The sequence below is a fragment of the Asterias amurensis genome, chromosome 2 (assembly GCF_032118995.1).
Source record: "Asterias amurensis chromosome 2, ASM3211899v1".
Lineage (NCBI taxonomy): Eukaryota > Metazoa > Echinodermata > Asteroidea > Forcipulatida > Asteriidae > Asterias > Asterias amurensis.
In genome coordinates this window covers 30,191,670-30,218,182 of record NC_092649.1, presented here as the reverse complement: position 1 = coordinate 30,218,182, position 26,513 = coordinate 30,191,670, and the positions used below count along the sequence as shown (strand labels likewise).

The 26,513-nt window shown below is 37.5% G+C and overlaps 1 protein-coding gene across 1 annotated transcript in view; it reads right to left on the bottom strand.

Moving 5' to 3' along the window:
* The window catches only part of LOC139933832 (reelin-like), an 88,574-nt gene that overhangs the window by 39,861 nt on the left and 22,200 nt on the right, over positions 1 to 26,513 (bottom strand). The window contains exons 11-30 of the mRNA XM_071928051.1: positions 23,256 to 23,623; positions 22,383 to 22,492; positions 20,960 to 21,029; positions 19,784 to 20,017; positions 19,060 to 19,221; positions 17,988 to 18,224; positions 17,148 to 17,281; positions 16,233 to 16,410; positions 15,165 to 15,302; positions 13,912 to 14,098; positions 13,049 to 13,260; positions 11,844 to 12,003; positions 11,125 to 11,295; positions 10,134 to 10,372; positions 5,970 to 6,121; positions 4,999 to 5,200; positions 3,903 to 4,074; positions 3,428 to 3,503; positions 1,934 to 2,116; positions 387 to 666 (exon numbers count right to left, since the gene is read on the bottom strand). Of these exons, the coding sequence (XP_071784152.1) occupies positions 387 to 666; positions 1,934 to 2,116; positions 3,428 to 3,503; positions 3,903 to 4,074; positions 4,999 to 5,200; positions 5,970 to 6,121; positions 10,134 to 10,372; positions 11,125 to 11,295; positions 11,844 to 12,003; positions 13,049 to 13,260; positions 13,912 to 14,098; positions 15,165 to 15,302; positions 16,233 to 16,410; positions 17,148 to 17,281; positions 17,988 to 18,224; positions 19,060 to 19,221; positions 19,784 to 20,017; positions 20,960 to 21,029; positions 22,383 to 22,492; positions 23,256 to 23,623 (3,665 nt within the window). The remainder of the gene's footprint in view (positions 1 to 386; positions 667 to 1,933; positions 2,117 to 3,427; positions 3,504 to 3,902; positions 4,075 to 4,998; positions 5,201 to 5,969; positions 6,122 to 10,133; positions 10,373 to 11,124; positions 11,296 to 11,843; positions 12,004 to 13,048; positions 13,261 to 13,911; positions 14,099 to 15,164; positions 15,303 to 16,232; positions 16,411 to 17,147; positions 17,282 to 17,987; positions 18,225 to 19,059; positions 19,222 to 19,783; positions 20,018 to 20,959; positions 21,030 to 22,382; positions 22,493 to 23,255; positions 23,624 to 26,513) is intronic.

Here is a 26,513-nt window from a genome sequence, read left to right as displayed (position 1 = left end):
TCAGAATCATGAAATAATCTTCTAAAAAAGGGCGCTTTCAGAATTTCACAGCCCAATTAAACTTGATAGGATGCATATTTGGCTCAAGCAAGCAAGTTTGAAACTTACAAGCTGTAGTTTTGAAACTTCATTGTGAATATTCAAAACTTTCACGAAACGCTAGTTAACGCTCAACATGGTTAGAAATTCAACACACACCCAAGGCGATCTGAGGCTTAACCATATATGTTTTTAACTTGTTAAGGTTTTCAGATGCTCTTGACAAAAAGTTATGGTAGTAAGAGTGTAGTGATGAGGTCTTAAACCAAGCCGAGTTCCAAAAGTTATTTGCAATACACTCCCTTTGCACAGTAATCAACTTACAGATCAACACAATGGTTACTTACACTGCAGCTTGAGGTAGATATACAGTTACTCTAGTCCACTTAGAGTGTCTATCAGACGCATAAACACTCCCTAAATCATAGCCTCCACATCCCATATCAGGTGGAATACAATCCTCCTTCACCTTGTGCCAGTTCTGTCCCATATCTACAGAGAAATCTAAGACAACTGGGTTCTCAGATGAGGTGCCTGTCGTTTGGCCACATCCCAAGACGATTTCAAATTGGAGAAATGTTGCGGGAGTTATTTCAAAGTCCCACGTCTCGGCATACCTCGGAGTGCCTAAATTGGAAATGAGATGAAAAGTGTCTGAGAAAAAGTATTTCTTTAAAACAAGAAAAACAACACTATTTATTTTGTTACATGTAAGTAAAGCCATTGGACACCTTCTGAACAGAACAAAATTAAAAGTTCACAGATTTACAAATAACTTACAGGGTTTACAGTTAATGGTGAAAGACCTTACTTGAAATATTATTCCATGAAATGCTTTACTTTTCAAGAAAACATTAAAACAATATCAATTCTCGATATCGAGAATAACGGATTTATTTTAAACACATGTCATGACACAGCGAATTGTGCAGAAACAAGAGTGGGTTTTCCCGTTATTTTCTCCTGACTTCGATGACCGATTAAGCCTAAATTTTCACAGGTGCGTTATTTTATATATAAGTTGTGATACACGAGGTGTGGGTCTTTGGACAATACTGTTCACCAATGTTGTGCGATTGCTTTAAGGCAGCCAGCCGTGCAGCTGAGATTAGCATGGCCAAATGAAAGAATCCACGGCCTATTTTCAGAGCCATGGCTTCCACTTTTTCTTGCAAGCCATGCTCCTTTTTTTATCACTTATCATATAAAAATTACTTGATACACTAAATCATGCGTGAATAATTCTAGATTGAAAAAGACAAAGACATGCACACCTGGTTTGTTCAACATAATGTTATAAAAAGAAATATCCTCAAAACTACAACTCGCTACATAGCCTAGGGTTAGGTCCACGCAGGAATAATAAGCCACAATCTGAGAGAAAGTTGCACTTCCCAGGTCGACAGTTGTTTTATCCCCTTCTCTAAAACCACATTCCATAGAAGAGAATTGTTTCTCAAAATGCTATAGGCTATCAACAGTTGCAGTGCTTCTTAAAGGAAATTACTCAAAATAATTATTAGCATAAAACCTTACTTGGTAATGAGCCATGGGGAGTTACTGATAGTACAAAACATGGAGGTCCCAAAATCAAGCATCTCAAAGCACACACGTTTGTGTGACAAGGTTGTTTTTTCTTCAATTATTATCTTGCAACGACCAATTGAGTTCAAATTTTCACAGGTTTGTTATTTTATGCATAAGTTGAGATACACCATGTGCAATAGTGTTCATTGTCTTTAAGTACAAGTATTTATGATCAATACATTTGGGACTAATTACAAAAGGTAACAAAAGTTCATAACACTTTAAAGTTGAGACATTTCATTTCACTTAATATTTATGTCGTTATAAATCTGTACAAACTTTGTTAAAAAAGAAAGTTCCTACTTACCACTTCCACCGTCAAATACCAAAGCATCCCGTCTTGATTCACAGTAGGCTTTCTGGTTACCAGACATTACAGAGTACCAGTTGGCAGTCAGTTGTGTGTCAAAAGAATCATAGAAGCCTTGTGAATGAGTGTCATTAGCACCGATCAGAACGTTATCTAGAGCCCACTGAGCCTGTGTAGTATCTATAGGTAAACAAAGAGACAAAAATCAAATGAATCCGTTTCCAACCAACTATGTGATCCAAAAATAAAATCCCCCAATCTAACCACTGACTTCACAATGGGCCGTATTCATAAGAAATAGCAATTGCTTTTTTTAGGCTTTTGCTTACATCTTTATACAGATGTACATTATTTATAAAGATGTAACCAAAAGCCTAAAAAAAGCAATTGCTATTTTTTATGAATACAGCCCAATGACTAGAACAATTTGACGTCTAGTTACTGAATCAGAATTTCTTGATTTGTGTAATTGTAGTGAATGGTACAGTTATGCAATAAATCCCTAGGGCGTGACCACTTGAGGGGAGGGGCAGCCACGTGTAGCCCTGCTGGTGGTAGTCCAAATCCAGCCATCAACGAGTAAGCATCTAATGTGTCTCTGTAATGATTGGGCTCTGAATGCTGGACTCGACTAAAGCCAACGACTAGGCCTATAGACCGTAAAATACAACATCATTCATAATCATCAATGAACCAATGTTTGTATGAGAGACATTGGCTGTTGCCAGCTTGGTGTTTATATCCCCTTGTGGGAGTTTGCTGAGTTCCCTTGATGGGAAGATCATCTAAACAAACAAAACAATCAAACAAATTCAAAAGCTGCACAAACACCTCCGAGTATCAAACACCTATTACAAACCTAAAGGCACACTGTCCGCGGCAACACAAGACACAGTGACTCTCAAATTCTCAAAAGTTCTAACTATAGAGTATTGTCATCTGAAGTGGTTTAGTTTTCTGATTTGGAGCTTCTACTTTTTCAATTTAAAATTATAAGTGCGGTACTGTATCTTTAAGTGAATAGTAGAAACAATGAAACAATTGACCGAGATCACACTAATAGCTGTAATTGTAGTATACAAATATTGACTGCTTTGAGTGCCATGGTTAAAACTCCGACTACCGCAATGATCCCCGGAGCGTAAAATGGAACGGTCCGGGAGCACCATGGGAGTCATAGTTTTAACCATAGCACAAGTAAAAGCAGTCAATATTTGTTTATAACACCCCAACAGACTATTTATCATCCTCGTACACGTAACCTGCGTACGCGCGTTTCAGATAAAGAGTCACAAAACTGATTAGGTTCGAGTTGAGTAAAAAGACGTTTGGGTATCACGCGCGCCATGTAATATAGTTTTACTATTTCATGGCAAACGACTATCACACGGCAGCCGGGTTTCTAAGACATATCATGTGACGCGCTCTAAACCAATGAAAAGGCAGAATATTTGTACGGGGTGTTATACTAGTTTATACATCTATACTTACCCATTGATACAAATGGCTGCCACCATCTGAACACTGTGTCATTCGTCTTGGCTTCAGCTGGTAATTTCACAGTGATCTACATTGTAAGTTAATAAATTATGTAAAAAGATTGCTAAGTTTTTAGGTTCAGTTAAAAGGTTATGCACTCATTCATTGATTTGTTCATCTGCTACTATGTTCATTTGACAAGTTGCGCTTGATAGTGTTAGCCAGAAATGAACTGTCAGCCTTCATGGATTATTTGCTTTCCACTTGTTCTAGTTTTCAAAACAGTTTCATTAAACTTTGAATCATTTGGAATGGTTAAGAGGAGAAAAACAATTACAAGGTCACTGAGATGAAAAGCCAAACAACAATCCTCTGGTATTATCGTTACAGCAGGGAAAAATGAACTGGTTGGCATGTCTGCACGATGCAGCCATGTACCTCGCCGAGCATAAGACATTTTATAAAATGAACGATAAAAGGAACTGACCTTAACTGGTGAAGCAAGCTCCATAGAGGTTGGATCTAACTCTTGTAGTGTGTGCCATGCTATGCCATTATTACTGGAATACTGCACAATAATGGCTTCACTGCGGGAGGTAGCAACCTTACAGAGTGATCCTACATTCATGTTGCCAATCCGTACATAAAACTGAAGGATTCTGCACAAGGAAGGAATAAAACAAGATTTTATCTGTTTATCCACGATACAAATTTAACATCTATGAAATCGCTGCGGTACCCCCTGCTAAACTATAGAAGTCAAACTGCCCTAACTACCATTAGCAAATCTCGGTGGTCTCGGTGGTATAAGACACTGCTCTAGAACTGCAAAGGTCATGGGTTCGAATCCCACCTTAGTAATATGCCTGTGATTATTTTGTTTTCAAAACTCAGCAAAGTACAGAGTATACATTGCTAACACACATCGGTGCAAAGAAAACAAAAGATGTTTCATCTTCATGCAAACTTGAAAATGTTTTTCAACTTTATCATATACTGGGAGTAAGCACCAGCTAGTAATAAAAACTATGGCTACCTCAACAACTTCACATTAATGGTATGATCGAATGCTACAACTGACTGACTCAGAGCTCCTAATAATGATAATAATTAGGATTAATCCTATTTCGAGTTGGGTTTTATCTTAGGATGGATCATAAGATTGAGACTCGTCACAAGTCATTGAATTAATCCCAAGTTAAACAGGTTAGATGTGCTTAATAAATAAGGTAATTTTATTGATATTCTAAATGATTAGATGGATAATGGATGATTTATGGATGACATAGAGTTATATATAAGAACTAGAGGGTGCACTGGTGTTGCTGCTTGCACAAACGCTGCGGGACCGCATGGAGACATGGGGCCATTCTGATCGCGCGGTGAATATGAAACACACGTTGGAGTTTGTGTTTATTGAGCGCTACGCGATGCTGTTTTGTCAACTTACAAAATGACCGCTCAAACACACGCTGTGCGTTGCTGTTTTTGTCAACTCAGAAAATGGCGGCATGCGGGCCGCGTATATAGGCCAGAGCGCCCTCTAGTTCTTATAAATAACTCTATGATGGATGTACACTTACTTGATGGTTGTGGTATTGAGTGGGATTGTTCTTGCCTCTCTCGGTCCATCTGATCCAAAGTATAATGAATTATCCATCTTGACCATGCCACAGCTCTGACTCCTTGTCCCTGATTGAGGATTACCCCAAGATGAACTCACAGAGGTCTCAAACTTATCCATCATCCCAGTTGGATTCTCTCTAACTGGCAGGCAACTTGCTCCTATTTAAAAAAAAAAAAAATTATTTTATAACAAGCATTTATTTAGCACCGAAATCTGCCTAAAAGGCACTCAAGGCGGTTTACAGAATAAAAGAAGAAACAACAGCAAGCAATAAACATACCGAAATATTTAAAACAACTCAAAGCATGAACAGGAATTCCATGACAAAGCTGTGAAATTAAGGGCTTTATCTGTTTCAATGAAAACAATTACTCAAGAAGACCCTTATTTAAAATCGCTAGGCCCACGATACCATGAGTGAGCACGCAGTAACAACCCAAGTGGTTTAAGTAACAATAGAAGACCTTGTTTTTAGGTCAGCTTTTTTTAACTCAAATGTGCACGTCCAAATATTCTTGCTGTATGTAAATAGGTTTTACTTAACATAAATATATTTATTTTGTTCCTCATATTTTTTTATTTTCCAAAGTTTATCTTTACTCTTTTATAAATGTTTGTTAAAGATCCTATTCCCATTTTAAGATTGGATAGATAGACTTTCAAGTCACAGTGGTTATGTTCACTTTTATTGATCCTGGCCGTCTTAGAATGGGCTTGTCCTGTCTGTTTTTATAATTGTCTTGCTTGATTTGCCAGTGTTCTGTTTCAATTCCATCATTGGTAAATGTTCTAGGTGTCACATGTTTTTTAAGTTTACATTCATTGTTTCTTATACTGTTATATTTTTTCGTTAATATTGTATCTTGTACTGTTCGTTGAAATCTTGGCCAAATAAATAATAATAATTTTACAAACAATGCATCTTACCTCTGTAACCATGGTCACAATGACATCGTCCTTCTCTACATACACCATGCCCATGGCAGTCATCCAGACATGACTCCCCTATGTACACATCACCAATGCTGAATGTCGGGGCAAACTTATCCTCAACTTGCAACCAACGAAATTGAGTTTTCCTGAAAGAGAACCAATGATGATGTGTCAGTTTGGAAATAAAGTCTCAACCGACTCATCTGCACCTCTAGATGCAAGGCAGGGGTGGATCCAAGTTTTAGAAAGAGTGGATTGCAAACTTTGATGGTAATTAATTTCAAAGTTTGAAATTGCCAGTAAGTAATCCTGCTGTTACTATCAGACGAGTTGATCAAGATGTGGGTCTGTGTCACAATGTAGTTTAAATTGTGCCTCTATTTTGTTACTTACCTGTAGATAAAATGAATCAGTCCTTATTTTAACTTACCTATTTACAAACTTAATGGAACAGTCTTATTAGCATAACTCAAACTAGTTTAGATCACCAGGTACTCTGGCTGTGGTTTGTTGCATGGACTGTTAACCCCATGGTATGTTCCTTTTGTTGGAACCAGCCTTTGTTGCACACACACAGTGCTTGTTGTTGTACCATTAGTTACTTTGTATATATTGTAGTGAAAATAACCCCCTTTCACTATAATGGTACAACTGTATTGTTCAGTGCTCAGCTTCCTCCCCTGTGGAGGATGTGGACTAGTCCAGGTCAGTGACTGTTGAGATTGACAGCTAGTAGGCCCCTCCTATCTTTTTAATTTGTGTTCCTTTGTCAAACTTTACATTCATGCATCCACCTGTATACTTTGTTGGCAAAACCCATTGGACCGATTCCTGTTGTTCAGATACTTGATGTGACATTTGTAATGGGCCATTAGAACATTCTTTTGCATGAGTGACATTTCTTAAGGGTTTAATTTCACAGCCCTGGTCAGAGAATACTAGACTAGGTTGAGTTAGCTTTTGGGTTGCGGCCAGGCAACATCTTGTGTGTGGAGGGCTGAGGCTTGGCATACTGGGTTGAGTACAGTACATGATATGTGTATTTGTATTTGGTGTGCTGCATGCCAGCTTCGATTTCATGTGAGTTTCCTTCATAATCTAAAGGGTATTTCTAATGTTTTAGCATACCCACTTTATTTAACTAAGTTCTGTACCAGCCAAAAATTCGCTACATTTAGTTTGCCCCACAATATTCTGTTTAATTACATGCATCTAGCCAATTCTATGTTCAACCCCAAAAATCATTTACAAATTTACCCAGTCAGTTTCCCTTGTGGTTTATGTTGATACATGTATTTTAGGAACATTTTCAGTACACATTTTCAATACTCATTTTCTCAGTGTTGTATCAATGCCAGAGGACCCAAGTCTTGACCTTATAGTTAACAGTAATTTTGTATGTAGGTTTTTGAGCAGTAATTAAATATTGCTACTGTGGCTGGAAGTAAAAGCCACCCCTAAAACTGTGGTTCGTTTCTTAAATTGTTTGTTGCGCCCGTCTGCGGTACAATATGGTGGAATGTTTCTTTAAACCTTTAACTTGTGTTTCATTAGGCTTATTGTAGCACGCATAGGTGACAATAAAAGCGTAGTCCAAACAATCAGCTACAAAACTTAGTTGTAATACTTGTTAACTCAAAACTGAACATTGTCAAATCAATAAGTGAATTTATTTCATGTTAAACCACTCTTTCTTTTAAGTTTAAACAGAAGAAATGACATATTGATGGCCAAGAACTAGTATCAGTTTGTTTTAATTTCTTTCATCAACTGATTTGTTAATTTCAACTAAGGTAATTTAAGGCTTAAAGATAGCCACTGCATTGAAGTGTTTGGTAACGCATGTCCAAGTGGACCGAATTGTAAAATAGTTTGTATTACAAAGCTTCTTCAATTCAAACAAAGAACATTGTATTACTTATCGTTTACTTAACTTTATTTTGATATAAATGCCCGTGAATAATTTTGAATGTAAAATGAATAGTGTACAGTTTAAGAGAATAAGAGAACTAAAGGATTCGGTTTTGGACTCATCTGTTCGTTTTAAACTCAGTTCTGACAGGCCAGAACTCACTTCAGGACCTCGGGTAAGTTTTAGGCATTAGATGCTCTCTATTGCAATGAAGGACATTTTTTCAGAAGCATTTAAACAATTTTTTGTTACCCGTTTCAGAATTGTACGTTTCATAAAATTGTTTACTTGTTGTTCAATTCGTGTTGTTTATTAGTCAGCAGAAATTCAGGGGGGGGGGGGGCAATGTTGATTTGTTCACAGACCAGTCTTTATATTTCATGTTATAAACCTTAACATAAATTTTTGCACCATTGCTAAATTCAAACAATTGTACGCATTTGTCATGATAACTATTTTCAAATGGTGTTGAATGGTAATAAGAACAAAGTAGACAAAAATAAACGTGAAGACTCAATCCTAGTATCATGATATCAGGAATATAGTTTCTGGAGCCACTATGTACAATATTAATCATAAAAGGAAATTGCTTGAAATGAAAGTAGTAATTAAATAAATAAAACTATTAGCATAAACCATTTTGGGGGTTGAACAAAGACAAATTTAATAGAGTGGGATTTGAACCAACGACCTCCGGATAAACATGCTGGGTGACTGGCGCTCTACCAACTGAACTATCTATAGCCCTATGTTGGCGATCTCCCTATTTTGTCAATATCTTTGCCTGGGGGTGCACCCTGACATAGGGCTAGATAGCTCAGTTGGTAGAGCGCCGACATGTTAATCTAAAGGTCGTTGGTTCGAATTCCACTCTAGTCAATTTATCTTTGTTCAACCCCCAAATGATTTAAAAATTTAGTCAGTTTCCCTTATGGTTTATATTGATTTATTAGCTTAAACCATACATCTACAAAATGTAGGTAACATAAAGCATCTTTTTAAAAGAACATTTCAAGAAAAGAGAATTATTAAAAGTTTATTGTGGATGTTAGGAATAGTCTGGAAATGACTTCCAGAAGACCTCGGACAAAAGCACAACATCACTCTCTTCCAGCAGAAACTTGAAACACACTCGTTAATCCTTGCCTTCCCAACACTTTGATAAGACTTCTACTAAACCTGCGCTTTTGAATGGTTTACAGTAATGCGTTTTACAAATGTTGTAATGCTATTACTATTGTTATTGTTCACTAGTGCTGGGCGAATAGTGAATTTTTGTTATTCGGATACCGCTGGCCAACTATCCGAAATTAACCGGATATTCGAATAGTCTTTTTGCCGCTAGAGGGCGCTATTTAAAAAAAATAAAATAAAAAAAAAATTAAAAATATTTTTTTTTTTGCCGCTAGAGGGCGCTGTTCGTTTGTGAATGAGATCTTATGGGCGGATTGATATTAGTTTTAGACAGTGTCACTCGGTTCATTCATAAAAATGACCGGATCTAATTTAAAGATGGCGATTTGCTTTTTCTTTTGATCGTGATTGACTCTACGTGAAGGAAAACTTTTGTAATCTTTGAACAAATTACGTCAGAAATGTCATTGTTTTAACTCTTCACGGAGGTGAGCATAGTTAAATACTTAATATATGCTGTTTTATGCTGTCTTAATAGAAGTTTCATAAGGATTCAGACAAAATATTCATATCAGTTGTCGCCCGACGTCCGCGGATATTCGGATATTAAAGAATATCCGGTTACTCGGTTGTAATTACAGAATTATCCGGTTTGTAAATAGGTATTCGCGCCCTATGCGGATATCCGGTTAAGAAAAAAAAGGCATTCGCGGTTACGGATAGGAAAACCTATTCGCCATTAACCGGATATTCGAATAATTCGCCCAGGCCTATTGTTCACAACAGGAATCACTTAACCATTGCTTCTTCCTTTGGATGGGACGTAAAGCCGTTGCTCCCATGTGTTATGTAAAGCATGTAAAAGAATCCAGTGCACCTAACAAACAGAGAAGGGGTTCGCCCCGGTGTTCCTGGCTGTGGCTGCTGTATGCGCCATAGCACTTTGTAAACCCTTCAAAGGTGCTGCAATAACGTATCTTTCTGAAAGTTTGTGTATGCTCAGCGCCTTGAGTACCTTGTTTGGTAGATGAGTAGGCTATATACATGTAAGACTTCAATAATATTATTATTGTTATTATTATTAAGAATGTCAGGATATAAAATGCTCTTACTTTTGAACGATGTGCCGGGGTAGACGTATTAGCACCAATCTCCAATAGGCGTACTGTCCTACATGGTACAAACTCCCTTGCTCATAGGCATCCCCCGTCTCTCTGCAATGTCCTTCATCCTGGCTGCTAGGGTAACACGTAGCAATCACCTGGTCCCAATGGAGACCATTGTCATGGGAATATTGAAGGTAGACTGGGGCAAAGCGGGTAAATCCAACAGATAAACATCCAATCACAATCTGAGGGACAAAAAGGGAAATCAGAAAGAATATTTAGGGGATTTGGGGCATTGCACGGTGAGTTATCAATATATATTTGGTTAACAGTAGCACCATGTGTGTATCTATTTGCCAGGTAGAGTTTGTTCTTAAGAGATGCTGTCTTGCTATATATTCTACCGCCGCTGGAGTGGAAGAGTTAATCTGAAAAGAACTGTCCTGCTTTTTATTTGAAAAATATATATACATCAATGCAGCTTACACTGTTCATCCTTTGTTCTTACAACTTTGACTCAGATTGGTTTTATAGCCATCACATTCTTGACTAATAACTTTGATCGTCTACAACTTTCTTGATTTTCTTCTGGAAACATTCCCTTTGCTCCTCTTTTTGCTATAAATGAATATGTCTATGTTGGTAACTGTTTATGCCTCTGACGAAGAACCTGTTTGGATCGAAAGCTAAGGCTATCTCTCCTACTAGTTTTATAAATCAACAGGAGTATATCGACACGTCAGTGCAAAAACAATGCATCTCAATTTTGCAACTAACATTGAATCTCGATTTTGCAAGAATCATATCTAGCACAACAACGCATAAACATGGCTCGTACTTGCAGGCAAGGACTGTAGCATGTTTTTTACAAATCTAGGCAGTCATCATTTCGCGGCCAAACCATTTGTTATGTTTCTGCAAACAATTTTTTGTTTATCTACAGAGTTTTAACAAACGTTTATAGTTCAGAGTCTGAGCATATTGAAAAATAACGAACCTTAAACTGAAGTACATCGCCCGATTTCAATGCCTGTTTGCGAGTGATAGCAAAACGGTCTCCTCCCTGCTGGTTAAAGACTAATGCCTTCATTCTAACTGAACTACAGTAGCTTCCTGGTTCACCATTACTAATACCCATCCATAGACTGTCATGGCTCACACCTTCATCCTGTAGACAAAAAACAGCAATTAATTCCTAACACATATTTTGTTATACCGATCAATGCACTTTAAATTTGTGCTCACCCATCGATTTCAACATAACTCTTCCTAACTTAGGAATAAAGGCACTGAACACTATGGTAATTTCTCTAAATAATTTTGAGCATAACAACTTGGTTACTTGGTTACGAGCAATGGAGAGCTGTTGATAGTATAAAACATTGTAAGAAACGGCTCCCTCTAAAGTTCTCGAGAAAGAATTAATTTCTCACTCAAATAATTGAAGTGAATTCGAGACCTCGGCTAAGAGCTAGAATTCAAGCATCTGAAAGCACACAACTTGTGCGACAAGGGTGTTTTTTCTTGCAGTATTCCCTCAAAACTTCAACAACCAATTGAGTTCACAGGCTTGTTATCTTTTGCATATGTTGAGATACACCAAGTGAGAAGACGGTTATTTGACGCTAAGTTAATTGCAATGTTAAGCCGTTTTACCAGGAAACGGAAACTGAAGAATTAAAGGTGGGTACCTGGACAGGTTGAAACAACACCTACCTGTGCATATGTGTTATCCCCTACTGCTGCACTGAATTCATTGCCAATATACACATCATCTAAAGCCCATTGGTCTTCAAATACACCATGTTTAGGCTGCCACCAACGGAACCGGGTGTTCTCAGTCTTTGACAACTGGGGAAGCTTTTGGTAAACAAATCTGGGATTAAAAAAATGTAAATAAAGATACGGATAAGTCTCTGTGACTCAATGTAGTCATTGATGAAATTCATTTTCCTACTTTATTTACAAGTTTATTTATCAACCTAACTAGTTTGCCATTAACTTCTTGCCATTAACTTCTTGCTAGAGTTTACAAATCTATTAATTGGAAACTAAATAAATTATTGTGCATTATAATTAAATTATTAGATTATATGCTTTTATATTGAAAACATCAAGTAAAAAACTACAAGGGAAACTGACTGGTTAAATTGTCTATAATTTGGGGCTGAACAAATGACCTCCGAAATAACATGCCAACGCTGTACCTACAGAGCTATCTAGAAGGATTATGTCTAAATTTATTCTGCTACTCTCATAACAGTAGAGGGCTAGAAAGCTATACTAACTTTGCTTCTCTGTAATCGGTAAAGTACAACTCCAGAAGCAATCTATAGAGTTATTCTGCTATTCTCATGTAGGTAGAAGAGACATCTTGATCTAATCCACTTAATAATTGCCTTCTTTGTAATCAGTAAAGTATAACTCCAGAAGCAAACTATAAACTTATTCTGCTATTCTCATATAGGTAGAAGAGACATCTTGATCTAATCCACTTAATAATTGCCTTCTTTGTAATCAGTAAAGTGAAACTCCAGAAGCAAACTATAAACTTATTCTGCTAGTCTCATATAGGTAGAAGAGACATCTTGATCTAATCCACTTAATAATTGCCTTCTTTGTAATCAGTAAAGTATAACTCCAGAAGCAATCTATAGAGTTATTCTGCTATTCTCATATAGGTAGAAGAGACATCTTGATCTAATCCACTTACTTGGCTTCTTTGTAATCAGTAAAGTATAACTCCAGAAGCAATCTATAGAGTTATCCTGCTATTCTCATATAGGTAGAAGAGACATCTTGATCTAATCCATTTACTTGGCTTCTTTGTAATCAGTAAAGTATAACTCCAGAAGCAATCTATAGAGTTATCCTGCTATTCTCATATAGGTAGAAGAGACATCTTGATCTAATCTACTTACTTAGCCTCTTTGTAATCAGTAAAGTATAACTCCAGAAGCAATATCCATGTAATTCCACCATCATTAGAGTACTGTAGTAACACTCCTTCTTCTCGCTGATCAGCCCCACGGCAGTTTTGGTCCGTGCCATCGCCGCCGAGACGGATGTAAAATTGGACAAAAGAAGCTGCTCTGGTGTTGAGGTCATGGCTAACGAATTGACGAACGCCAGGCTGTAAGCATAACAACATGCAAATGTTTTTATTTGGGAAAACTTTCTTGAAATAGATACTTTGAATAGTAGAATCAATAAAATACCACATGCATATTACTCAAGTGGGATTCAGACCCATGGCCTTTGCCAATCCAGGGCATATATCTTATTACCTGACCACCAAGATTGTCGATAGCTAAAAACAGTTCGAATCCTTTTCTTCAGCAGCAAGAAGTGCAACAATTCAATAGATGCTAAAAGGAACATTACAGAATTGGTAAGACAAAAACTTGTCTAAGATCACAGATTTACACAAACTTACATGGTCTAATGATGATGATTACAGTTAGAATATTTCTTTATGAAAAGTCATACTTGATGAGAAATAAATAAAACTACTTTCCCGTTTGGAGTTTATCACTAAGTGAACGTTTTTTTTTTTTTTTTTAAATCAACGCCATGCAAAGCGTCTAATAGTTTTTAACTACATTTGTATTTTCTTGTGACCCAAAACTGATTGATCTCAAACTTGTACAGGTTTGTCAGTTTAAGTTTATGTTTGATTACATCACGTGCTTACACTGCCAGCAACTGTTCTGTTAGCAAAAACCAATTCTGTAATGTTCCTTTAAACCAAAACCAAAAACCTCTATAAATAAAATTGACCTACTCCTGAGAAGTACAGGGAGGAACCCGAGGTAATGATTCCACATCCGTCTTCGCCGCTTGTCACTGTTCCACCATGAACTTCCCTCCAATCAGATAACAGAACAGCTGCTTCCTCAAAATCTGATTGGACAGAAGAGGCAAGGTATCCAGGAGAGCATGTATCACCATGGTAACTAGTTCCATCACAGCTACAAAAAAATGCAATAGAAATTGATGTAGTTGTGGTTTAGAAAGACATTGAGTTCTACGAGTTTTGGGGGGTTTTGCAGATCAGGGAGAGTTATGCTAAGATAAATGTCCTTTAACAATTATTGTAATATTTTTAACGATTGTGAATTATGTCGCAATTCAGGGGTATGTGCGATGACATTTTTAAATAAAAACCATTTATATAAATAAATTTATTTGAAACTCTTTGAAATTATGAAATCGTAATTCATAAGCTGATCAAAAATATCAGGGCCTAATGCCTAATTTCATAGAGCTGCTTAAAAAAAATATTAGTGCTTAATAATTTGTTGCTAAGCTTAAATTAGACTGGGCCCCTGTCTTTATCCTCAATGGTAAAGACAGGTACCTGCTATTCAGATCCAGTGATTCCATTGGATATAATGATATCATTGGATAAACGTGCAATGACATGAGCTTTCCATAGATGCCCAAACAGTACACTCCTATCACGTCCGCCATAGAATTTGACTGTGTATCTCTATGTGAAATGAATGTAAGGCAAAGGTGAATGTACACGCCGGCTGGAGGCCGGTCTCTAGCATTATTCACGAGCCTCAAAGTGTCACCTCAGATGTTCAGGCTAACCTTAAATGAGCAGGATACCAGACATAGATGATACATGTGGAGAGATGTTTTGTCTGTAACCATATTCTGGTAAGCATAAATTGCATGTGCTAAGCTACTTTTTGGATACAATGATATCCAAACAGCTCTATCAAGTTGAGCCTAGAGCTTGAACCGGTGCGTTTGACCACTCTGCTAAGACACGTTTAAAAACGTGTACTGAACAGTTAAGCGCACCAATTTACCTACAAAAAATTTACCTTAAGCAAAAAACAATTGTCTGCTAAGCAGAAATGAACAGGATACCAGTCACAAATTGTACATGCGACATGGTAGTTAGGCTGGTTACCTTAATTTTATTATGCTTAGCTACTTTTTGTGCTCAAGCAGCTCTAGTAATGGTAATGGTAATGGTAAATTGGATGGGCCCGGTCCCTCTTAGAAATGATTAAACCCTACCTGCAGATGCCATCCACACAGTGTCCATGTCCAAGGCAAAGCTTGGGACATTCTCTACCTATGTATATATTATCAATAGCCCAAGAGTCATCCTGACTGAAGACTGACTGTCGCCATCTGAATCTTGTGGATGACGTTCTGAAACAAGATTAAAAAGCTCCATGACAACGGTGATTGTTTGGAGGAGTACTAGGCATGATGTATTAAAATAACAAACAATAAAAGGTACTTACATTGTGCTTTTCCAAAACATGATCAAAGCGCAGAACAAAGAAAAGGATAAATTAAAACTTGCAAGAAACAAATCATTAATCTACTATTTAGGAAAGAGATAAGTTTTGATTTTTTTCTTAAAAGTAGCAACACAAGAAGATTCATGGACATTAACATTACATTAAAAGTCTTTAAGGGCAACACTAGCTACTTGCTCATCCAAACAACATAAGTTGATAATTACCGACCACGTTGTGGTCATCAACCATACCATAAAACAGGAGAGCGTCTTGCGGCCACACCATAAAACTAGACAATGCCATGGACACTGATACAGAACTTGACAAAACAACTACATGGCTCAAGAAGGCCATTATGGATCGGACACAGGGTGAGGATACTCTTGACAAAGACGACAGGGGATACAAGCTCCAGAAAAGTTATGACTAGCTAGTCCAAACCATGCCTCCAACACCCTCTAGAATAATAATAACCTTACTTCTATAGCGCTTTACAAAAGTAATACAAAGCAACCAAACAAAAAAAGTATAAAACTACATAGAGGTCAGTTTTTAATTGGGATTGAAGGAACTCAGGGAATTGGTTCAACGAACAGATTGAGGAAGCCGATTCCAGCATTTAGGCCCAGTTGCAGCAAAAGCTTTAGATCCTCATTGGTACGTGATTGTGGGGCATTCAATACAACAGCTGAAGATGATCTTAAATTATACAAGGACTGGTGGGTATGGAGAAGATTACAAAGATAAGTTAGAGCGTGATTAGACAGTGATTTATATGTAAGTACTGCAACTATGATTGAGTTATAAAGATGCTATCGATAACTTTGACACATACCTTGTTGCTTGTGGAAGTAGCACAGTAACAAGAGTCCATTCACCATATTGAGTGTCATCATAAATACTGGCACTATGGTAGTCATCTTGACAAGCGCTTTGACCTGGTAGGCATTCGTTAATCACAAGCTGCCAGGTCAAACCATGGTCACTGGAATACTCAAGATACACCTTCTTATCTGAAAGGATATATAAATATCGTTAAAACACTGGACACCTTTGGTAAATGTCAAAGACCAGTCTTCTCACTCAGTGGTGTATCTCAATATATGCACAAAATAACAAACCTCTAAAACCTTGAGCTCAATTGGTCGTCGAAGTTGCGAGTTAAAACAAAAAGAAAAAACACCCTTGTCACACGAGGTTGTGTGCTTTCAGATGCTTGATATCGAGACCTCAAAATCTAAATTGAGGTCTTGAAATCACATTCATGGACAATTACTTCTTTCTCAAAATCTATGTTACTTCAGAGGGAGCTGTTTTTATACCATCGACAGATCTCCATATACTCGTTACTAAGTAAGTTTGTATGCTAACCGTTAGTTAAAGTAATTACCAATATTGTCCACTTGAAATGCAACTCAAATATCAAAACAAAGTAATAACCAACGAAAAAGAAAGACCCATATGTATAAAAAAAAGCGTGGTGACAGGGGGGAGTTGGACCTTTTTTTTTTTTACTTTTTTCTTTTGCGCACAATTTCTATTTTATTTTTAGGTGGACTTTGTCTTCGTGTTTTGTTTCATTTTTTACTCTATTCCAACATGATGTCAGAGACTCGTACTTGTTCCCCCACTTTCGTGAGGACTCCATCTTTGGAAAATGAGCGCATGCAAAAATTGAATTTCAGCTTGAAGCCCCCTATTGAAACACAAAGTAATAATAACATGGGTGTACAATAAACAGATCACGTACCATCTCTATGAGGTTGGCCATAGCTTTGTCCACATCCCATCACCAGATCAAACTGTAGTATATAAGAGACACCTATCTGTAAACTCTGGGTCTCCGCATACCGAATACCACCCGGCTCACTGGGGCCAGAAAACCTTCACAAAAGAAGAAAAACAAAACAAGCAATTTAACATCAAATTTTACAGATTTTTCTAAGGGCATAAATAAATCGGATAACAGACTTACATGTAAGTGGGAAGAATATCATGCCTGCCTTTTGCAACCCCTGTATGCTTTGTTTTATAGAAAGGGCAAGAGAACCAAGGCAATTTCTCCTTGGTAAAGGGGCCCATATGAGGAAATTGCAAATTTCTACTAGAGCATTTCCAGGGGTGAGAGTTATTGCTGACAAGAAAGTATGAAACTAGGATCGAAATTATAGAAAGGTATTGAAATAGCTATAGGCATAATCAACCTTTGAGTAACTCCCTAGGATTTAGCCTTTAGAACAGTGTCCTCAGAACGACAAAAGTAGTTGGAAAAAATAACAGCTGATTCTCTTCACCATACTAACTTAAAAAGTCTGATATCAGATAAAAGTCTGAAGTTTCTAGTCCTTGATTTCAAAGGCAATGGCCAGGGAGCATGAGGCAATCGCCTTCATTGCCTCTGTGAAGTATCAGTGACGGTACTTGAGTGTAATTGCTTTTGTTTTGTTTAGCAATTTGTTAACGCTGGATAAACAATGATTAATCAAATGCCACATACAAGGAGAGACAAAATATTCCACTCATTTAATATTGACACCATTGTAACCCTAATTATGAATTATCTGTATACAATCACACAGTATGTACTCACACAAGAGCTGAGTTTGCCTTGCAGAAATCCTGTACCTCCCCAAGATGGAAGCTAAGACCTTCTCGGACCATTCGGTCATTACTCATGTCCAGATTGATCGTGTTATACAGGATGGACGTCAGTGAGATACTATCCAGAGCCCAGACGTCACGACCAAAGCCTGAATGGGATGCCTGCCACCAACGCAAACGACAGGCATTACATTTGGCCGACTCTGGAAGATGTATCACCTCCCCCCTATTTGGAAAAAGCGTCAAAATCAAAATTATGAAAATGAGAGTAAAAGTAAACCTTAAGACAGAATTCCAAAAAATATCTGCCTATCTGTCACAGTAATTAATGTTTTTCAATCTTACCACCCATGTGTACATCCTTTAGAGAATTTGTTTACATTTGGTTTTTGGAATCCTTCAAATGTTTCAATCCTATATACATGTAGGTATACACTGTAAAACTAACCCATGAAACTTCAATTCTAAAGGTGGTGTTTTTTGATATCGCCGAAACTCCAGAGCAAATAATGTCCACGTAGTAAGAATAACCCCTAATAGGAATACAGATAATCTTAAAAGCATAACCGATAACGCTTCTTATATTCAATTTTTGGGGGATAAATTTTACCATAACCGTATAACAAAGTGAAATGTTTCTCAAAATTCATTATATGCCATCCAAAGCTGCTGTACTTCTTACCACACAAGATTCTTACCACAACAAAGCTCTTAATAAATAAAATCTTTCTCTCTCTATGATACAGTGTATCAAGATTGTAATTATTACCGTGGTGTTTTGTAGCCATCATACTCACTACACCTGTCTCTCTCTCTATGCTACAGTGTATAAACATTGTAATTATTACCGTGGTGTTTTGTAGCCATCATACTCACTACACCTGTCTCTCTCTCTATGCTACAGTGTATAAACATTGTAATTATTACCGTGGTGTTTTGTAGCCATCATACTCAATACACCTGTCTCTCTCTCTATGCTACAGTGTATAAACATTGTAATTATTACCGTGGTGTTTTGTAGCCATCATACTCAATACACCTGTCTCTCTCTCTATGCTTACCGTGGTGTTTTGTAGCCATCATACTCCATGTGTTTCAGCAGCTGCCACTCAATTCCATTGTTGCATGTGTACAACAGTAACAAGCCTTCTGATTGGTCATCAGATGAGGGACAGGTTCCAACACTGGAGTGACTGCCAATACGGACAGTGAACTGAAGGTACCTGTCAATAAATAATAATCATAATAATAATTATGAATAGATGTTAACTTTACATCAGGGATAAATAATATTTCTTGGTCTTGGCCCTTACACCAATGAGATTACCCGGTTGCATTAATAATGAAGTCTTAGATATCACGCACATCCACCAATTCGGTGGGCTTCGAACCCCTGACCCTTGCCAAGGGCAGACGTCTAGAGCACAATTTAGAGCAGATGTATTACAAACTAGAGCAATGAGATTGCCCGATAGCTTGCCCGAAACCACCGAGATTGCCCGGTTGCATTAATAATGAAGTCTTAAATATCACACATATCCACCGATAAGGCGATCCAGTTACTGGAACAAACTCATGTAGACCTTGCTTGCCTTATTTAGATAAAGGGATCGATTAGTTTAGGCAAAATGACAAAGTTAAGCATCAAAAATGAAAATCCTGCCCAATACTTTATCCACAAACGACATGGCAAACAAGACGAGTAGGTGATACGAGTTCCACCAATCAAATGACAAGAGTTTATGTGTGAGATAGACTGGGACTGGGAAGCTTGTAACGGCATACCTGCTTTGTGTTGTGTCTAACTCCTGCGTTATAAGCTCTCTCTTATTGGCCTGGTTGAATACTAATGCTTTACCAGTAGCGAGAACCCCACACTCATAACCAATGTCACCGCCACGGACTGAAGAGAACTTGAAATCTATGTCCACGTTGAAATCCTCAAACTCCTCGGTTAGATTAGAAGGGAGAGGTGACTCTGGCAAGCTGCAGTCTTCACCAGTGAAAGATGAGTCACAACTAAAACAAGTAAACATGGGTAGATATGGAATAATATTGAAGTCATATGGTTACCGCTCTTTCCAATATGCAGCAGTTCAGTATGGAACAGTCTTCCAGAGGTTCTTAGACAGGCTGATGAAACATCAGAACAAATCCAAACCTGGATGAAAACATCTCTGGTTTGTACAAATGTTGATTTCTCTTTATAGCGCATAGGGACCTCACAGTGATATGCGCTATAAAGGAGTGGTTTATTATTATTAATAAAATGAAGTGCACAGTCGGCAGTATTGTCAATCATGATTTCATATCAGGCCTGCTTGACGGATGCAATGGATGCAATATGCCTTCATGCCCCCATGGTCACTGCCCTGGTGCCCTTGAAATGCTCCAGTAGTAGAAGTAACAGTTTCCTCATAGGATGCTCTTTACCAAGGAGAAAATACTTTGGTGCCCTTGCCCTTTAAAAAATATAGCCGGTCATATTTCACTATGAACATTTTTCTGGCATAACTCTACATTAAAATCCTGGTTTTGAAAGTTTATGAAACATTACCCAAAAGTTAAACTAACCCCATTCTTCACAAACATCAGTTTTTCTAATCTTACCAATGGTTTGTGTATAATCTTACCAATGGTTTGTGCATAATCTTACCAATGGTTTGTGCATAATCTTACCAATGGTTTGTGCATTTGACCCGTTTATCTCTTACTAAATGTTACTTTACAAATTAATAAAGATTACTCTTCAATCTTCACATTTAATAACAGACTTTCATAGTTTCATAGTCTTGCTGCCCTGATATTTGATCATGAGCAACACCCCCAAAGAAAAACACCATCATATATTTTTTCACCAAATCCAAGAACAAGCATTTTTGCAATTTTAAGAAGTTTGATATTTCCATTTACAAGTAAGAAGAACACAGGTAAAACAAGACTTGACATGAATGAACTCACCTACAACCATCCTGAGTACATCTGCCATGACCGCTACACATATGAGAGCTACATGCATCACCAACGTACACTAAGGAAAACAAAATCATCAGATACACCAATGACATCATCATGTTTACTGCATAATTGGTTTAAGTGTATCTGTATAAAACCAAAGTTGAGTCTTATTCGTTGATGTTACAAACACTTGATACAAAATCTTGATGTGGGTAAAATTCCCAAGTAATAAGCAAGATGCACAGTAAGTTAACTCAATCTTAAAGTGATATCCACATTTAGAAGTACGACTCCCTCAAGTGAAGCAGTAGATAACAACCATATTGTTGTCTGAGAATCAAAACATGGGATGTGAAGACGTTAAACAATGCTTGGTCAGGCATCTTGACCAGGTAGTTAAGACACAATCGACTATTGTGTTGACACAATCGACTATTGTGTTAAGTCACACCTTGTGTGGTTTCTGCCTTGGTTATCTTATCAATTAGGAATGCATTCAAGTGGAAATGTTTGGCTTACTGGAAGGGCCTTCCAAGGAGATAGATCTGGTGTAATTTAGCAAGTCTTAAACAAGCATCCATCTCAACCCACATAATGGACCACCCACCAACAGGACAATAAAATCATCTTGACCAGGGCTTAAGCAAAAAAAAGTAGCTAAGCACAACACAGTTATGCTTACCAGAATAATGGTTACCAGCCCCAAAAATATGTTCAATTCTTATCTTGGGATCCTACTCATAATACTGCTTAGCAGACATTTTTAAAGCATAGCTGAGGAAAGCCTTATTGTAGCAATTTGAATAAATCCTGCTTATTCCTGCTTAGCACAATTTTTAAGCATAGTTTGAGGATAGGCTTAATGCAGCATATAAATAACACTGATTTCCAGGATTTTCAAATGACTCAAGTTATGGTGGTTAAATCATCGGGATGCCTGTTTGAATCCAAGTCGTGACTCTTGTGTCCTTGAGCAAGACCCTTAACCATAATTGCTTCTCTCCACCCAGGGGCAAAATTGGTAACTGTGAGAGGAGATGGTTTATGTGAATGATTAGCTTGGAGCACAGTACCTCGCATCACTGACTGTATACTCCCAAGGGAGCTGAGATGGTTTAAGGAATGAAATATATGACCCAGTGAACAGGGGTAATGTCAGAAGCGCTTTGATACGTCCTTTTGGGCTGTGATAAAGCGCTATATCAAAACTGATTATTGTTATTATTATTTCATCTTATCGCAGCATGCAAAAAAAATATCATAATTATTTCCTTTGTGCCATTAACTCCTCGAGTCGGGCTACATCCGCAGCCTTAGATCTGGAGGGTCTTTCTCAGAATTCTTGCTGGAAATAATTCTACAGAGGATGGGTACTGATATGAACTTGTCAGCTTTCAGTTTGTGTAATAATCTAGTACGTACTTACCATTATCAATTCCCCATCTAGTATGAGGAGCAGGTTCAGACTGTCTCCATCGGAATCTTGTGATTGGAGTCAAGGCTGCTGAGGGCATTGGCAGGATCACACGAGTCCATCTACAACAGGTCACAAATTTTCAAAATCCTTATTTTACAAGTTGTTACATGAACTGAAAACTGCCAAAAATTGCTTCATAGATATAATAGCTGGAGTTTAATAATAATAAAGCCTATAACTTTCTTATCTTAGAAAAACAAATCTACATGCAACTTGGATTCACTCAGAAGACAACATGATTCAGTAGCCATGCTTACATAACTTCTGAAGTAAAACAGAAATCATTAAAATAAACTAGAGTGGTTAAGACAATTTATGAATCCAATTGTCAGCTCTTTGAGCTTTTCAAGTAAAACATTTCATGCTATTAAAGACAGTGGACACTACTGGTAATTGTCAAGGACCAGTCTTCTCACTTGGTGTTCCTGAAGATATGCATAAAATAGCGAACCTGTGAAAATTTGAGCTCAGTTGGTTGTCGAAGTTGCAATATAATAATGAAAGAAAAAACACCCATGTCACTTGAAGTTGTGTGCTTTCAGATGCTTAATTTCGAGACCTCAAATTCTAATTCTGAGGTCTTGAAATCAAATTCGTGGAAAATCACGCTTCCCTCGAAAACTACGTTACTTCAGAGAGAGCCGTTTCTCGTGTTTTACACCATCAACGGCTCTCTGTTGCTCGTTACCAATTAAGGTTTAATGCTAATAATTATTTTGAGTAATTGCCAATAGTGTCCACTGCCTTTAAATCATTATACAAGAACAAAAAATTTCAAACAGTTATTATTTGTGGTCTTAGAATAGCAGTTGCTTAGCTTACCCATTGTGTAAGTCCTGATGACTATACAGAGAGCTCTCTGCTATCACAGATCCTTGGCAGGACCCTGGTAGGCATTGCCCTCTAACCAGGGACCAAGACCGCCCTCTATCAGTTGAAAACTCCACAAACACGGTGTTCCCTTCTCCGCTATCGATCAACTCACTACTCTCATCCCCAGAGCCACATCCCATGTTGATATCAAATTGTAAGTGATGTATAATAGTTTGTGGTTGCCATGGTAATATCAGGATCTCATCCACGGCCCAGACGTTACGATTCAGGCCATGGTGGACCCTCTGCTGGAGACAGAATCTTGTTGCTTGGGATCTGGCAGTGGCTGGTATGCTGACAGACACTGCCTGGGGCTTCTGTAAAGTGCAATAATCAAACAGTCAATGTTTTGTCCCTTTAAATAATAGGGAGTTTGGTTTTGGATGATGGATGGTTCTGTGACGGTGAAAAATTACACCATTACCGTCCTATCCAGTGTCCGTTTGACGGACAACCCATTTCAATTTTTCAGGATGTTGAATTTGGAGTTGATCACATGACCAGGAGAGTTTGGTATGCCGAATGCGCATGTATGAATATTAATTATCAGTACCGCCTAACATCTGTTTTAAGCACAACGCAGAATCATCTCAGGTACTGTCGTAAAAATTGAGGGGAGACCGTCCCCAAAGTATCTCGATGTGTTGTTTTTACCGCCACAGAACAGTCTGTCGTCCAAAACAATAAACTCCTGTTGATTTACCTGAGATAATTTTTTGGAAAAAAATTGAACCGGTACATTTTGCAAAAATCTTGAAATGATTTTCATCCAAAGTTTTTTTAACGGGCCATTTTACTCACATATCAGACCATTTTATTGTTCCATTGATTAACCTCAGATATTGACTTAAGTTTGTTAACAAATTTTAACAACTCGTCATTACTTTTTTAAACTGATTGATAATTTAAGTTTTTGTTCTGAAGCTTCGGGGAGTCAACGTACCTCAGGTAGTTACTGTCCCAATGTAGTGTAAATTGTGCTTTTATTTTGCTACTTACCTGTAGATAAAATGAATCAGTCCTTATTATAACTTACCCTTTTACAAACATAATGGAACAGTCTTATTAGCATAACTCAAACTAGTTTAGATCACCAGGTACTCAGGCTGTGGTTTTTGGCATGCACTGTTAACCCCATGGTATGTTCCTTTTGTTGGAACCAGCCTTTGTTGCACACACACAGTGCTTGTTGTTGTACCATTAGTTACTTTGTTTATATGGTGGAATGTTTCTTTCAACCTTTAAGTAGGGTTTCACTAGGCTTAAAGCCTGAAAGGGTAGCCCAAACAATCGGCTACAAAACCTTGATTGTAAGTGTCCCTTTATTTTCAGTTTAGTGGTAGATAGAATAGTAGAAGAATAACAGGAATGATTAGTTAGGGTGCGGCTGAATACAAAGAAAGTGAGTGAGAAAGAACCTTTGTGCAAATGCTGTGTGAAGTCAGTTGACATCAAAACCTGAGAGCGAGAGGGTGTGTGAGGTTCTGCTCTAGCCACCAACTAGTGCATGTTCCTGAGGCAGATTTGTGCATTAGTTGGCATACAATTGTTATGTCAAAGCCAAAGCTCAGTGGACTCAGCCTATGAGGCAATTCATTTAACACTTTAACTCGACATTGCCGCCAGCCAGCCAACATATGTATGAGAGCAAGCAGTCTCAAACAGCACAACCCACTGTAAGTTGTAATTCCTGTTAACTCAAAACTGAACATTGTAAAATCAAGAAGTAGAAGTTTGCCAACTAAACTCATTGGGATTTTATTTCATAGTACTAGTAGACCAATCTTTCTTTAGTGTTTTAAAGTGAAAGTATTTACATGATTGTAGGAGAGTTTTGTTTTTCAATAACCTTGCAATTCTTGAGACTGGAAATTGCTGCTTTTAAAGTTTGCGGTTAGTTATGCTGCTTTTAAAGTTTGCGGTTAGTTATTTAATTCTCTTCACCGAGTTGGAACTAAATGATAGTTTTTGGTGTTGCAGATCTATGAAATGAAAGTTATGTATTCCCATGTTTCGATAGTTTTGGTTCACTGTTTTTATTACTAGATGGCCTTGAGTGAGGATTGAAGTTTAACTGAAGATATTGACATTTTGATGAGTGACGTTGAAGGACTGTAGACGGACTACTGAAGCCAGGGTACAGAGTCCACAGTGAAGAGATAGAAGACGGGGGAAATGTCGGAAAGCTAGAGTATTAGAAGAGACTATAGAGAGACCGAGTATCCCCAACCAAGCCGCAGTGCAGCCAAGAACCAGTATCATTTTGTTTTAATTTCTTTCATCAACTGATTTGTTAATTTTAACTAAGGTGGAAGATACAACAAAACTAATAATACTGTTAGTAATTTATAGCTGAAAGACAGCCACTTAATTGACTTTTAATTGCTAGAAGATAAAATGTTTTGGTAATGCATGTCCACCTGGACCGAATTTTAAAAGAATTTGTATGGTAAAATTGAATGTGAAAGTTACACTTCAGTAAAAAAAGAAAGGGGTACACTTCAGTAAAAAAAGAAAGGGGTACTCAGAAAACTGTGACTTCATAAAAAGCATGCTACTTGACTTCAAACAACGAACATTGTATAACTTATAATTTACTTAGTTTTATTTTGATATAAATGCCTGTGAATAATTTTGAATGTAAAATAAAACGTGTACAGTTTAAGTGAAAAAGCAGCAAAAGGATTCCGGTTTTAGGACTTAGTAAGGCTTTTAATTGTATTGTTTTTTACAGAATGATCTCAACGTGTCAGAAACAATCATTTGTGACAGGTGTCCTGCTCATTTTTGCTTAGTAGGAATTTGTTTAAGCTGAAACAAGTAGTAAATTTGGCATTGAAGTCAATATGAAAATTAATGCTTCAAACATATGTACGGTCAACCAAAGATATATCATGGAAATATTGACTGCTATGAGGGGCACAGTTAAAATTATAGGCCCTCGGTGATGACAAAACCATGACTATGCCCGAAGCGAAGCAGTCAATATTCCTTTTATATACCGAATAAAGATTCTTCTAATCAACAACACTGAATACGGTGAAAGGTCGTCTGCGAAAAAAGGTCGCGCCATGACACAGGATGCTTGTCGTACATTATACATATCATAGTTGCGTTATTATCAGGGCAGGCATAGTCAATTGACTATGCCCCGGGCATAGTCACTATGACGCTATCTTGATAGAAAGATGGGGCAAAGCTATTTAC